The sequence below is a fragment of the Vigna unguiculata genome, chromosome 3 (genome assembly GCF_004118075.2).
Source record: "Vigna unguiculata cultivar IT97K-499-35 chromosome 3, ASM411807v1, whole genome shotgun sequence".
NCBI classification, from domain to species: Eukaryota; Viridiplantae; Streptophyta; class Magnoliopsida; order Fabales; family Fabaceae; genus Vigna; species Vigna unguiculata.
The window spans coordinates 20,393,898-20,410,769 of record NC_040281.1 but is presented as its reverse complement, the minus strand read 5'-3'; the positions used below and the strand labels follow the sequence as shown (position 1 = coordinate 20,410,769).

General features: G+C 29.5%; 1 protein-coding gene across 1 annotated transcript; it reads left to right on the top strand.

Moving 5' to 3' along the window:
• Positions 1–8,614: 8,614 nt before the first annotated feature.
• LOC114178511 (serine/threonine-protein phosphatase 6 regulatory ankyrin repeat subunit B-like) lies at positions 8,615–11,669 on the top strand. The gene is made up of 2 exons (XM_028064459.1): positions 8,615–9,719; positions 10,249–11,669. Exons 1-2 carry the CDS (start codon positions 9,003–9,005, stop codon positions 11,563–11,565), a joined length of 2,034 nt encoding a protein of 677 aa, XP_027920260.1. The 5' UTR covers positions 8,615–9,002; the 3' UTR covers positions 11,566–11,669.
• The last annotated feature ends 5,203 nt before the right edge of the window (positions 11,670–16,872 follow it).

Genomic DNA, 16,872 nt, shown 5'->3' with positions numbered 1-16,872 from the left:
TAGAAGACGACACATAATGTAAGCCATGAGCTGTTTATGGAGCTCAGAAAACACTCAATGCATGGTTGGTAAATTTGTTTTATAGTAACCATTTGAAAGTTATCTTTTGTCCTTTTAATTATGAAACTTTTTCATTATATAAATTTTGACAGAAAGTATATATGATTCAGGAACTTAAACACCATCGTCTATATTTTATTCATACACGGATTTCAATATTTTATTGCATACTAATCTGCTCAGTAAAAAGATAAATAAAATCTAATTAAAACTATTTATATCAAGAACTAAACTGAAATATTATCTTGTAATTACCTTTTTAAATTATTATAAAATAATATTTGCTATTGGAGACTAATAGTCTAAAGGTTTAACTAAGTTTTAAAAAATTTATAAATTTAAATATTTTTAATGGAGTTTTTTCTTTAAAAAAAAAATCTGTTAAGTTGTTAAGATATACTTTTTACTTTTAAATTTTCTCTCGTTTGATTTTAATTCATTAAAAAACTTGTATTTTTATTTTGAAGACAAAAAAATTAGTTTATTAGTGAATTGAAAATAGAAGATATAGAAATAAGTTATAATTAACCATCATATCATCCATTGACGATAAAAATTAATTTGGCAAAGTATTTATTCAGAAATAAAAAAGATTTTGAACATACAATGAAATCGAATTTTCTGAATAGAAAGTCAATTAAAATATTAACCTTTATCATATATTTAAAACGTAATTAAACCTATTTTAAATAAAATAAATAAATTTTAAAAACGTAATTGTTTACAAATTTTGTTGAATTCAAAAATGAAAGAAAAGAAACCGGAAAACTTTAAGAAAAGATAAATTTATCCGTTTAATATTACTGCATTAAAAATCTCCCTTTATTAATACTAAAATGTAGTAGTACTATGTTATGCATTGCATCTTGTGCTTCTCGTTAATGTCTCTGCTATATAGTTTTCATTTTACTTATCATATAATTTACTCAATGATTTAATTACAAAAATAAGCCATCAAAAGATGAGCAGCATGTTACTTTAGCATATAATCATGTGTGAACAAATTTAAAAATTCAAATTATTTTATCATTATTGGAAACACAAACACGGATGTTATCTCAACTATGTGTTACGGTTTTTTCTATAATTAAAAAATTTAATACAATTATTTGTAAGAACAATAATCACCCATAAATAATAAAATTATAATAAAATATATAAAAAAATAGTTGCAAAAATAATATACTTTTAGTAGTTATTATATCTGTAGAATAAAAACACTTTTAATTATATAAATAAAGCAATAACAGTCTCACTCGAGTGGTATTTTTGTCATTTAAGTGAAATGAAATTTGAAAACAGCATCTCTTTAAATTTTGCTTAATTTAATGATTATTTTTAAGTATTTATCATTTTATTATTCTTAAGAAAACTAGAGCGACAATCACTTTTGAAAATATTCTAATAATTTCTAAAACTACCTTAAAAACTTCTCACTTTTATGTTAATACAAATTTTATAACATGCAATCTTAAGAAGAAAATGGAAAGGAGGATATATTTTTATACTGTTCATTTCATAATGCATATTAAATCCAGGTCTTAATCAATTAATTGACTTTTTTTATGCAAACTATTGTTGTGAGTTACAACATTTAAACAATCTACTAGTTTGTTAATAAACACAACAGTGTTTTTACATAGTTTTCTTAGGTTAAAAAGGTCTTTTCAACATTTCAGCACTTTGTAAAACTTAACTCTATTTTTTTTCTTTTTGAATGATGTCTTTATATATAAACCTTAAAGAAAAGAATAGTTACAAATTTTCCTTTGGTCATGGAGCATCTTTGACTCATTTGAACATCTTCATTTTGTCTTATCTTCTTAAATGTAGAGGATACATTAAATGTACTTCATTCACGTATTACATGTATCTCTTCTTTTGAAGTAACATCTTAATAACTATTAACATTTAGGGTCTTGCTAACCATGTCATAAGGATAATTAATATACATTGATCTTACAAAGGTATATAGATAAGTATTAATATATGATCTAATAATTACTAATGTAATTTTATTTTCTTTAAAAGACAAAAATGCCTATAAATATTGTACATGTATATTTAATATTTTATTAATGTTCACAAATAAAAGTTAAAAACTAATTAAATAATAAAATAACTATATTTTAATGTTGCTAAAAATTAAATATAATTAAATATAGAAAGTTTAAATTACTAGACAAACCAACAAAAAAATAGTGTTAAACATCTAAAAATTAAAAAAAAATAAGAAAGTATAAATTAACAGAAAAACCAACAAAAAAATTAGTGTTAAACATATAAAAATGTTACAAAAAAAAAAGAACAATTAAAGTGTTAATTTGAGACTTAATTGATTTTTTTTTCTTTTTATAGACCTTAAAAATTTTAAAGTCTTTGTTTTGTAACAGTTAGTTATTATTTAAAAATTTAAAAGGGTATTTTTATCTTTATAAAATTTATTATGTGCATTTATACTATTTTAATTATTGTATTTAATTATTTCAGATTTCAATGTAAAAATGATGATACCAAAGCACATTTATTATTTCTTAACTAGTGTCCTAAGGGGACTGATTAGCATTCTCCTAATATTTATATACCCTTGTCCAAAGTGTCTTTACTTGAAGTTGTATAAATAATCTTTCATAATAGATAAGACAAGCCTTACGAATAGATATTATTACATTGGCTTTTTTTGGATCATCTTGGCAAATGAAGGAAGTAAACATTTTCTTTAACATAGAATAAACATAATGAGCATTTTCGTGAAGTAAAATGTTAGATTGAGAATACACTTAGTGTAAGCAAAAACATTGTTTATCAAGTGAAAGAAAGACCGCAAAGTGTTATATTATCTATGAAATAGATACTCGCTTCTTACATGATCTATTGTAAAAGAAAATCTTTTGCCTTCCATCAATAAGACTAGGGTGATACTACACCCCCCTCTATTTTTATTTCCTCATCCAAATTTTCCATATATTCCATTTCTTGATAAGGTTCCTCCACCAATGCTCTACAATGTCCATGAAAATGATCTACGCCATAATATTTTCAACTACTAACAAAATGTACGAATGTAATTAGATGTATACGTGTTTGTAAATCTTGTATTTCTTGTAGAAGGATCTCAACAATCTCACTCAATAATTCAATCTATTGACTCAAAAGCTTATTTTTGGGCAAGAATATATTCATTCAACCTCAACTCATAGGTTCATTTCTTTTACGGGCCTAGACCTTACTAAGAAACCAATTTTACATTATAGAACAAAACTTACTGAGATTAGATATCGTTTTATAACAAATCATATAGCAAAAGGTGATTGCATTGTAAAATATTGTCATACAAATGATTAATTACCTTATATATTTACTAAGCTCTTACCTAGAGATAACTTTTATGAAATTAGAAGAACTCTAGGAATTATTGATGAATCTTCGATCTCAAGTGCTTTGAAGTGTACTATATGCCTTATTTTTCAATTTTAATCTATTAAAACCCATAAAATTGATTACAATATCAAATTAATGGATTAACTTGTTAAACAACAAATTAAAAATATATGGAACTTCTCCATTTTTTCTATATGTTAAAACAAATAATCAATTATGTGAGCACATAATCAATTATAGTATCAATTTAATGGATTATCAAGTAAAATAACAAATTAAAAACATATGGAACTTCATCATTTTATCTATATTCTGAAACAAATAATCAATTATGGGAAGATATAATTGATTATTCCAAAAGCATTTGGTTCCTAGAAATAAATTTTTTTCTATGGAGAATTGCTTATAAAAGGTGCCAATCAATTATTCCAAGGACTCATGGTTGTGTAAAAATTGTTTTGTCCAAGGATAATTGATTACATGAAAATTTAATTGATTAATTTGTATTTGTTTTCTTTTTTTCTTTACGTATGCTATGATATAATCAAATGTATTCTATTTTTATAATGACCAACAATGACAAATTATAAGAAATAAATGCATGCATGTAGAGTGATGTTTTTAAAAGTAGGGGTCACGGTGGTGTAATAGCAAGAAGGAGTTTCTTGTGATGATTTTATACTTGTGTGATGTGAAGACTCCAAATAATGGTCAGGATAGGCTTTTGTTGAAAAAAAGAAGATGTACATCTGAATTTAATGAAGAGTTTTGATGATGATGACTTATAAAGAAGTGTGGAAGACTTAAGGATGATTCATAGAAAAATGTTGAAGACTTAAAGAATGGTTGGATTCAAGAGATACATTGAAGACTTAAGATGTTAATAGTTAGTTTAGTTGTGGAAGTCTTGTAATTTGTGTATCTTATTTAGTTGAATTAGTAGATCAAGAGTCAAAAGGCAGAACCCAAGTAGCAAAGTAGTGAGAGAGCCTTAACTTTTGCAAAACTTACTAGATTAATTGATTATCTCAGGTGATAATCGATTATCTTAGTAAAAATTTATTTTCGAGAAAAACCTCTATGATAATCGATTATCAAAGACAGTTGTAACTTAACTTTTCATATTTTTAATCTAATTTTGTAAGTGGCTTCCATAAATGATGAAATTCTCTTCACAAAATACATAAGCTAGAGAAGTCTGAGTACTTGAAAACTCTCTTTGGGAAGGCTTCAAAAAATCTAGTGTGGGTAGAACAATAACTTTCACCATCTGGTTCTTGTGTGATTGAGCATTGTTGTTGTTACTAGGAGAAGTTGTTCATCCTTTATGGGATTCAAAGGAGGTGTTCATTCCTTGTGGATTCAAGGGAGGTGTTTCTTCATCTTGTGTGATTCAAGAAAGGTGTCTTCATTCTTTGCGGGACTCAAAGGAGGTGTTCATCTCTTGTGAATTTTAAAGGAGGTGTCTTCTATCTCTTATGACTTCAAGGGAGGTGTCATAGAAAGAGATATTTATAAATTCATTACTATGTACTTGACTTAAAGAGACATAGTGTACTTAGTGCTCAATCACAATAAAAGACTAACTTGATGTACTTGTTGTAACAAAAGAGTCATGATACTTGTAATAATTTATTGAGTAGTAAAACCCTTGATAATTGACAAAAGAAAATATTTGATGTAGATAAGGTTAAGAATGAACCAATATAAAACCTCATGTGTTGTATTAATTTGAATTACATAAGTTTATATTTTTTTGGTATCAATAAAATGTTTCCAAAAGATTTTAAGAACTTATTTGAAAATTGACCCCCTTACCAAAACCCGATCTATTTGAGAGAATCTTTTTTCCAAGATTTTTTTTTTTCATATCTAATACTAGTATAAATACACAATTTGACTATGAAAAGGAAACTACGATAATAAAAAAAACGTAGTATATGCCAAAAAGTAACATTTTTTAAATTATTTCAAAGAATATGACACGATTAAGATAAAACCATAGTATATTCAAGTATAGACTATAGTTCCTTAAAGTAAATGTAACATGAGAATATGTCAGTAAGAATAAACAAATATAGAATATGCATGTTAACGAGAGAAAAACATATTTAAATTTTTGAAATGAATATTTTAAGTTTTCAACCAAATCATATTTATTTAAATTATTAACTAAATCTGACGTATCTCACGTGTGAAAACATTCTATACCTTAGTTTCATACAGGAAAATGTTTTTTTAATACACCACTTGACAACCCATTTTAGGAGTACTTTGTTCATTAAAAAAGTTTTTTTTTTATATTTACAAAGAAAAAGTAATTGAATAATAAATGATAGAAATAAAATATGTATGCGAATTTGTTGAACGTCAAAATAATAATATTTTCTAGATAATTACTACTATTTTTTGTTGTATATAACTACTGCTACTAGTTTTTTTAAAACCAATTGAAATTAATTTATAGGTTAAATTACTCTTTTATCCTTCTATTTGTCAAGTAATATCAGTTTGGTCCTCAAATTTTTTTGTCTCAATTTGGTTCTTATATTCTTAAATATGATTCAATTTAGTCCTTAGTTTGACCATATGGTGTTAAAGTCAACGTCACGTGTCAATTTCTAGTTTTTTTGAATTTTTTTAATTTTTTACACATGTCATTACACAATTGTGTCACGTGTTAAAATGATCCAATATGGTCCCTTTCTTTGTTTTTAGTCCCAATTTTTTTAAAATGAAGCAATTAAATTGACACTCAATTTACTTTTTTCTTTTACCAAAATTAACGTTTTTATTAAATATTTCTATAAATATTTTAAATTAACTTTAAATTTTATACAAAACATTAAACTTTGGTTTTGTATTAAACTTGAAATTTAGTTTCTAAACTTATGTGTGACAAGTTATTTGACTTGTAATTTTCACTAAGTTTGTATAATATGATACACTTGATATCTTTATATATGATGAAAAAATTGTTAATTGTTGAAATTAAGTTTGGGGGTTTATCTTTGTTTAATAATAAAACTAAAAGAAAAAAGTTTGTTGAAAAATATTTCTACAAATATTTAATAAAAATTTCAATTTTAGTGAGAATATAATTATAAGATTTATACACAAAACTAAATTGAGTGTCAATTTAAAAAGGAACAATATTGCTTCATTTTTACAAAAATTGAGACTAAATTGAAACTAAAAACAAATATAGGAACCGAATTAAATCATTCTGACACGTGACACAATTGTGAAATCAAAAAAATAAAAATAAAAAATAAAAAAAAAATCAGAAATTGACACGTGGTGTTGACTTTAACACCATTTAGGCAAAATTAAAGTTAAGGACCAAATTGAATCACTTTTAAGAAACTGAAGACCAAATCAAGACAAAAAAAACCTTGAGAACCGAACTGATATTACTTGACAAATAGAAATACCAAAAGAGTAATTTAACCTAATTTATAGGTAAGAGATCATGCAACATTTTAGTTCCAGATAACTATTAATATGATTTTTTAAAACCGATTGCATGTAATTTATATACTTAATAATTTTATATTTAAACTGTATCAGATTTTCTATGTGGTTTTATGTTTAAAGAATCAGGAGGAGTAATTGTGTATATATTCAAGTTCTGTGGCGTAATGCATTAAAAGTTTCTACTTTTCACAATAAATGTTATGGATAATTTAATTCTTTATTAAGAATAAATTTAATTTTGAAAAGCTATTACAGTTTTTAAAAATAGGAAAAATGTAACGTGCAGAAAAACTAAATAGTGAACTATATTAAGAAATTATTAGTATGTTATATTAATTTTAAATAATATGAATAACCACGCTTTTGAAAAATTAATAAGATATTAACTTTAAAAATGTTTTAATTATGAATTAAATTTCGATCAACCGCTTACATTATGAATTTAATTTTGGATTAGAGAGAATCAAATACCTAAGTGTTTTTCAAAATGAATATATGAAGACACGGTAACATTAAAAATTAATATAACTAAAAGTGACGGAAATTCTTACATAGTATGATGTTAAAGTTAGTCAATTCAGCTGAAAAATGAACTAATCATGATTTGATTTAAAAATGGATAAGCTCAGTATTATTTACTTATTTTAGTAAGAAATTCTGTAATTCAACAAATATATAATAAGTTGTGAATTAAGTGAATTAATTCATTTAAAAATATTTTATTTTTTAATTTATTATATATATATATATATATATATATATATATATATATATATATATATATATATATATATATATATATATATATATATATATATATATTACATTCAAAATTTATTGATTCAATCTAATCAAAGTATTTATTAATTTAACCAAACTTTACTATGAATATGATAATTAAAAACTAAAATATCAACCTACATAATATATAATAAAAATAAAAATTAAATATTTAAATTATTTAATCATAAGAAAAATAACAAAGAATTATTGTTGATTCAATTTGACTCTTTTAAAAGCACTGAAATTTTACTAACCCCATAGTAAGCAAGATTACCAAATAGGTTTAAACTCATCTATACACCTCTAGACTATATAGACTTCTTTTATGCATTTCATAACTATAACGACATTTACAAATGAATATAAAAGTCGAAGTTTGTGGTCTTTCTCTCTATACTCATTACAGAAATGACAAACATTATTATTATTGTTAATTATTTTCCTTTAATACGACAACCAAGCATTCCATTCGGTATTTACATTTCTTTGTTCCCTTCTCCTTTTGTCCAAATCATTGGTCCGAAGGAGTAAAACTAATGTTATTGTATCCACAATGCATGCTGTGCAAAACTAACGATCCAATTATGAACACCACAAAACTTTATGGTTGTCGATGCCGATAATTTCTGAGGGCGCAATTCATGCAAAACAATTATGTATGAAGGAAATGTTGCGCCTTAAGCTAAGAACAAAAGATTCCGCGCATCTAAATGGGTGCTCCATGTCCCTCTACAAATGATGACAAGATCCATGAAATTTCCCAAGTGAATGAAAGCAACCTCCACCATAGTGGGGTCTACGGAATTTCAATAATTTAGTGAAAAAATAGCCTTTGGCTGTGACCTCACGGACCATAGAATCTTAATCTTTCTAAGCCTTCTTTTTAACTTTTCCTCCATCAAAGATAAGTGCGTGGCCTTGGCCTCCCTTACAAATCCTATCTACTGCACATTTTCCTTTTGTCATATAACATCGTTCACCATTTTGCTTTTGCTACTGTTTAAGTTCATGACATGTTGGCCTATTACGGAATCAAACTTTTGTTGCCTTCTACTTCACTGTTTACTAGGTTAATGCATCACACACCCTCAGTTCCAAGGATTTTTCATTTTTCATTTTTCAACAACTTTTAGTCCAAGAGAATAAGCACTTATTCTGTTAGCTTTCACTTTTCGCTTTTATGAGGGGTCTCAAAGGCCTCTTTTTCACCGCTGCTCGGAACTAGAATTGCACAAACTGGTTGTGATTGTCCTTTGTTGCAAAAGGGTCATCTCTGATTTGGGGTACTTTTAACAGTGACTATGCCTCCCTCTCACTTTCCTCTTCGTTGGGAAAGCACTGGCTCCCAATGGTGGTATGCATCTCCCATTGATTATGCCGCTGCAAATGGGCTCTATGATTTGGTCACTGAGCTTCTCCACCTTGACACCAACCTCCTCATCAAGCTCACGTCCCTCCGCCGCATTCGCCGCCTTGAAGCCGTGTGGGACGATGAGTCTAAGTTTGAGGATGTTGCCAAGTGCCGGTCCAAGGTTGCTAGGAATCTCATGATTGAGTGTGAGATGGGAAAAGGGCACAACTCTCTCATCCGTGCAGGCTATGGTGGATGGCTTCTTTACACTGCTGCTTCGGCTGGGGATGCTGACTTTGTTCTTGAGTTGTTGGGGAGAGACCCTTTGTTGGTGTTTGGTGAAGGAGAGTATGGTGTCACTGACATGCTGTATGCTGCAGCCAGGGGCAAGAACTGTGAGGTCTTTAAGCTCCTGCTTCATTCTGCTCTGTCAAGAAAGGAGAGTCTTTCTGGCAGTGGAGCAGAATTGGAAGAGAAGTTGGATGAAGGGTCTAAGGTTTTCAAGAGGGATGTGATGAATAGGGCCATTCATGCTGCTGCCAGAGGAGGGAATTTGGAAATACTGAAGCAGCTTCTAGCTGGTGTTTCTGTTTCTCAGATTTTGTCTTATAGAGATGCCCAAGGTTCTACTCTCTTGCATGCAGCTGCTGCAAGAGGCCAGGTTCAGGTGAGCCAGATTACTTAAGACTGTGTTTGTTTTGTGTCAATTCCACTCTCATGGATCATTCAATATGTGTAATTGAAAATTCAAACATAGCCTTAGCATTTAGTGCATGTTTGTCTAAATCATGGTTTGCAGTTGGAGAGATTCTCAATGGAAAACCAAACACACTCTGAATGTGGTTGTAGAAAATTCAGGAGTCCTACTTGTTTAATGATAATGTTATAGTTAGAATTCAAAAGTCCTGATATTGGATCCTTAATAAATTATGGAAAAACCTGGTTCATTTTATGGTTCACTGGAATCCCTCTTTTCTTCATTTGGCTAGGGAGAATTGATAACTGCAGAAGTAGAGTATGAACAAAATGTTTATTGATACTACACAGTAGATCATGTTCAGGCTCCTCAAAGATGAATGTGAAATATAATTTTTTTTTGTGAAATATTCAGATAGTACCATACAATTGTGTGGTACTATCTAATCAATGTTACTATAAACTCATTATTACTTATTTTCATCATGTTAACGATGCAGGTTGTGAGAAATCTAGTCGAATCCTATGATATTGTAAATTCAACTGATACTCAAGGAAATACAGCATTACATATAGCTTGTTACAGAGGTTACTTACCTGTGGTAGAGTTTCTGATTGGAGCATCTCCCTCATTAGCAACTTTAAACAATAACTATGGAGATACTTTTCTTCACATGGCAGTGGTTGGTTTCAGAAGCCCTGGTTTCTGTAGACTGGACAAGCACATTGAGCTGATGAAGCAATTGACAAGTGAAAACATTGTGAGCATGAAAGACATCATCAATGTGAGGAACAATGAAGGAAGAACAGCTCTTCATGTTGCTGTGATGCATAACATCAAATGTGATGTGGTGGAATTGCTGATGTCTGTTTCATCAATTGATTTCAATATTCGTGACACTGATGGCATGACCCCTTTGGATCATCTTAGGCAACAAAGATCCAGATCAAGATCAGCATCTTCTGACACTTTAATCAAACAATTAATTTCAGCTGGAGGGATCTCTAATTGTACGGACTACATCACAAGAAATGCTCTCGTTAACCATCTCAGAACTCATGGTATTGGAGCAAGTCCTGGAACATCATTTAGAATACCAGATTCTGAGATATTGTTGTACACGGGCATTGAGAATTCATGTGATACCAATTATGATCAGGCAAGTATGGAATCAAATTCATGGTCAAGTGAAATAAACAATTATGAGTCACCCAATTCACCATGCAACAGCAACAATAGTTCTGTTAATTATGGTGCAAGGCGTTTGAAGTTTCTGCTGCAGTGGCATGGGATAAGAGACACAAAAGAAGCAGCCTCGGAGTTGGAAGATGATGTTTCTGAGAATTCTTTTAATTCAAGGAACAACTTGGAGGAACTTCCCATCCCATTGAGGCAAAGATACTCAAAAATGTGTTCTCTCCCAAACAATAAAAGAACAGTGTCTATAAGGACTTATCTTCCAAGTGCTTCGGACAGAAAATATTTTCATGCAGGCTTAATGCAAGGTGTGATTAAGGTAAAGCCACAAGGCCCTTTACCTGTTCATGCAACTTCTGGTCTTTTTCAAGAACTATCTATCTCTTCTCATGCTTCTAATAATAAGCAAAATGGTGTTGATATAATGAGACCCTCTTGCTCCAATGGATCCATGGATGGTGGTGGAAGCCTTCAGTTGAACTATAAGCGTGGCTCTTTCAATAAGAAAATGATGAACCGGTATTTTTCTTTTGGAGCACATGGCCAGGCTTTGGAAGATGCAAATAGCTGCACAAAGTCTAATCGAAGCTCTAAGAATTTTAGTTCTTTAGTTGCATAAATGGTAAATAGTAGTTTTTGTGATGATCACTTTGAAAACTTCATGTGGAATATGCAAGAATTAGAATTAATAATACTGATAAAATTATATGTTTAGTGTTCAAATATACTTTTAAACTCAACACGCTTGTCCTATTTGTAGGAATGATTTCGAATTGACTCGGTATGATATTGATTAGGCTTTCTACTATCTTTTACCCTTAGATTTCATATCCCATTTCTTTCCACCAAAAGGGTATATCATGTAAAGAAGAAAGTTGTAGAATTTTGGCAAGGTATTTTGGCGTGCTACTACATACTCATTGTGCTTACAAAGAAACTATTGCATGTTTAATAATAAAAAATTAAGACAATTAATGTAATACCTATATTTTGATGAAAATTATACGTATAAAAATTTCAAGTTCTAAGTTTTATGAACTTCATTTTGTGATAGCCTATAGAATTATTTTATTTACTGTTAAGTGTGAAATTAATTGGGTTTTTTGTAAAAGTATTAGATTTAGTTTTGCAGATAAATTGAATACTTCAACAAGTGATTTAAACATTTCTATTACAAATAAAAAAAATAAAAAAATAGTTTTAATCAATTATTGTTAATCACCTAAATTGAATAGTTCAATAATTACCTCACAAGTTCATGGGCCTAGTATAGGTGTTTGTAGCACTCAGTGGGAGGATTTCTTCCTCCACCCATAGTCTATAGTCTTAACTGAAAATCACTTCGTTACTCCTTATTAAAAACTAATTTAAAATCCTAAATTTATTTCAAATTCTCCTCGCCCTCTGCACCTCCCTCCATCATGTGCAGGAATGATAAAAATATTAGCGTTTATGTATATCTACAAATAAAATTTACAACGAATAATTGATACTTGTAAATAGCGTGTAACAAATATTTTAATATTCATTTATAATTAGGATAATGCGATTATTATACAATAATAGTATCGACGAATATTTGTTAACCATAAAAAATTAAAATTAAAATTTAATTTATATTTTATTAAATTAAATTTAGATTAAATTATGTCTCTTATTTTTTATATATTTCAATTAGGTTTCTATTTTAAAAAAATATTTCATCTTAAAAAATGATAAAATGATTACTAATTTTTACTACTTCCCTTACCACTTTACGTGTTTCGACACATTCTATTTTATTTTCTTTTTTAAATTTAATTAAAAGCTGAACAATTTGACAGATGAAAGTGGAGGCTCACTTTCGCGCGTGGGATGAAAAATTCTCACTCTCTCACCTAACCCCATTCCTTGAAACATTTTTAAACAGAATCTCTTTTCTTTTCACTTAGAAAAATTCCCACTCTCTCACCCTTACCCCATTCTCTTTCTAACAGAACCCCTTTCCTCTTCACTCTTAAGATTTCTCAAACCTCTCACGCCTCCATTTAGGAACCCCACCCTCCATCCCATTTGTTATAAACCAAGTATTGGTTTCCATTGTGGAAACTACAACTGGAAAAGGAATTCTCTCCTAAACTTGGTGGACCTAGGCTCTGCACACCAATAACACATCTCATCCCATTTGTTGTAAACCAAGTATTGGTTCTGTTGTGGGAAAACTTTCCTGACCCATATGGGTAATTAACTTGCGACCCAAGACCAATTAAGTTGTAACCCACCAACGACTTTTTGGACAAAAGTAAAATAACATATTTGGATAGTGCAGGTGGATACAGAATTCCCTCCCAAACTTGGTGGACCCCAAGCTGTGCACACCAATAACAAACCCCATCCCATATGTTGTAAACCAAGTATTGGTTTTCATTGTGGGAAAACTTTCCTGACCCATGTGGATAATTAGCTTGCAACCCAAGATCAATTAAGTTGTAATCCACAACCAACTTTTTGAACAAAAAGGTCATAACATATATGGATAGTGCAAGTGGATACAAAATTCCCTTCAAAACTTGGAACCCAAGATTAAATAAGGTGTAATCCACCAACTATTTTTTGGACAATTTTAAAAACAGATTTGGAAATTGCAACTGCATCCACAATTGCCTCCCAAACTTGTTGGACCACAACCCGTGCACACCAATAATTCACCCATCAATGTGGTTGTAAACGAGGTTTAAGTTCATTTTGGAAAAAAAATTTCCTTTTAAGTTCATTTTTCAAACAGATTTGGAAAGTCCACCAAGTTTGGAAGGGAATTATTTTTCCAACTGCAGTTTCTACAATGGAAACCAATACTTGTTTTACAACAAATGGGATGGGGGTGAGATTTCTAAATGGAAGTGTGAGAGGTTTGGAAATTTTTTAGAGTGAAGAGAAAAGGGGTTCTATTTAAAAATGTTTCAAAAAATGGGGTAAGGTGAGAGAGTGAGAATTTTTCGACCCATACGCGAAAGTGAGCTTCCACTTTCATCTACTACATTGTTCAGCTTTTAATTAAATTAAAAAAGGAAAATAAAATAGAATGAATGTGTCAGTACACATAAAGTAGTAAGGAAAGTAATAAAAATTAATAGTCATTTTATCATTTGCCTTCGATCATACCCGATCATATCCATTATGATAAATTGAGTTAAACCTCGTTAAGGACTAGACATGGTTATGTAGGACGACGCAGAATGAAATTTGTGATGTGGATTATTGTGTTTTAATAATTAATATATTAAAAAAAGTGATAGAAAAGGGTTTTCTAATAAAGAGAGATGTTGTTGGTGTGGTGGTTGGGGTTTGTTCTTCTCGGATTCTGCACAGATGAATCTCCACTTGAAGCAGGCGTCATTGAAGCAGTTCACCACCTTCTCACCTTTTTTCTAAGCAAATGGTTAGTTTCTTCTCCTTTGGGCTCTTGCTGATCTTAAGTCTCTCGTTTTGGGTGCTGACGCGAGTGTAGAGGTAAGCCTCTGTGACGTTGTAGACTTGGTGACGGGCTATGGTGGTAGACTCTTCGATGATGAGAGTGAAGGTGTTGAAAAGGTAGCGATGGATTGGGTGGGGAATGAGCTCGTTGGCCATGGAACGCAGGAGCATGATAAGGCATGTCTCTTGGGGAAAACATAGTAGTGTGTTGTGGCTATGACTAATGCTATAGAGAAACCAACACACACACACACTACACCATTGCATCACTAAATTGTTTCTCCAAATTGCAAGGACCCAGATCCCCAAATTCCTTATCTCCGCTCTTATATAACACCCTGGAAGAACCCCTTGAACCTAAACTGGGGTCACTTTCATTGCATCATCATCTTCATCCTGTTCTCATCAACCCCACATGGATTTTCATTTTCACAAAGTCAAGGGCTTAGAGGGAAAAAGTGGGAGAAAAATGAAACCGGAGCAAGACTTACCTTGGTGGGTGGGTTTTGGTTGGATCCATGAAAGTGGGAAATGGGGTTTGGTGTAGGGGGTTGAACCCGCCATTGATGGGAGAGTAGATTGAGTGCCCCTTTGCTCTTGGTTTGAACATTTTTGTTTGATTGTTTGTTGGGTGTGAGATGGTGAATGAAGAAATGAAGAATTTGATAACAAGGAAAAGTGCATCTGACACTAAGGGGGAATGTTCTTCCACATCAATAATTTCATTTTTCCTGGTGAGTGTTTCCACATGCCTAGTCACTTACTCACATTCACCCTTACTTTAACCACGTTTAACTCGATACAAATTTTTTTTAAATAGTAACTTAATTGAAACATATAAATAAAAATGTACAAAATCGACATAAAAATAGAGATAAAGTCATAATTTAACTTTAAATTTAATTAATATTAAAATTTAATTTATATTTTATTAGATTAAATTTAATTTATATTTTATTATATATTTTTTGTAATTTTTTTTAATATTTGTGGATGTCCACTAACATTTGCAATTTATAAAATATTCATAAATATTTTTAAACCAATACTCAACCGGTAAATAAATAAATAACGAATAAATATTTTTGTTATAAATCGAATAGATATTATTCATATCCAACCGGTTATAATCTAGTCTATGTGAGAATCTACGCCCCTTAACCTTCATTGCATTCATCTTATTATACAATAATAATATAAAATTTTATTTTATATGGTACAATCCTTAATTTAAAACTAGAAATAAGAAAACTAATGAGTCAAAGTCGTTTGTTGCCCAAAATTTTCGGCCTAGAGTGCAATCAAGGAGAAATAAATTAGATAATTAATGTAAATTTTGTATTTCAAAATATTTTTTACTTCTTTTACACAATATATAGTCCAAACACAAGCTTTTACATCTTAAAATGCATAATTCAAAATATAATTTTATATTTTGAATTATATAATATAATAAACATTTATATTTTAAGCTGTACACTTTAAAATACATAATCTAAAATATTAAAAAAATTATATTTTGAATTATATATTTTAAAATCCAGAAATTTATGAAAATATAAGTTGAAATTATGAAGTTTGCATGAAGAAATAGCCCAAAAACAATTGAGCCAAATTCATTCTTCCGTAAAATTTTCGGCATAAAGTGTAACCAAAGACAAAAGAAGCCTTTTTAATTTTTACCCTCCCCCTTTGAGTTAGGTTTGTTGTAAAGAATTTGAGACAAAATCCTGTCTCGTTCTTCTCTCCAACTCATGGTCACACAAATGGAAAAGGCCGTAAAAATCTTATCTTTCACTCTGTCCAACATTTTCCTCGTTGGCCAAACATTCTTAAATACAATCTAAAGTCTCCTTCCCTCATAAAATAGCCCTTTTGCGTCTCCTTTTTGACTTAAATCTTTTAGACTTAAATTACATTACATAAATATTTAATACACGAAACTTATAATTAATATAAAAGTATTTTTACGTTAGATTTCAACAAATATAAAAATGAAGTAGTCAAAGTTGATGTAAATTTATGTCAGTTATGATGAAAATTTTGACTATAAAATTTATATGTTGGTTAGGATTATAATTGACTTAAAAATTGACAACTTTTTAATTTGATTCGTTAAAGAAAACTAAACTTAATCAAATCCTTTCATATTAGTTTGGATTGAAAAGAGACATGACAACATCTACGAGATAAATCTAAATCATGCCTTTTCCAATATGCCATTTTACTATAAATTATGATTGTACATGATTATGACATAGAAGAGAAACTCATATACTCATATCCCTCCTCTCAAAAGTTTTATCCAAAAAAATCTTATAATTGATCGACCAAAACTCAATTTTTAAAATGATAATTTGTGTTTTGCACGTCAAAAAAGAAAAGAAATCAACATTCTTTCAAATTTAAAAGTGTTTTATATTAATTATAAACCTCTTGAATTAATTCACTTGATTTATTTGATCCTTATAAA

Bases quoted from the DNA above. Each gene is read 5' to 3' on its own strand.
- LOC114178511 (XM_028064459.1), top strand. From the start codon at position 9,003: ATGCCTCCCTCTCACTTTCCTCTTCGTTGGGAAAGCACTGGCTCCCAA. The intron at 9,720-10,248 runs GTGAGCCAGATT...TTAACGATGCAG, and splicing joins CTGCAAGAGGCCAGGTTCAG to GTTGTGAGAAATCTAGTCGA.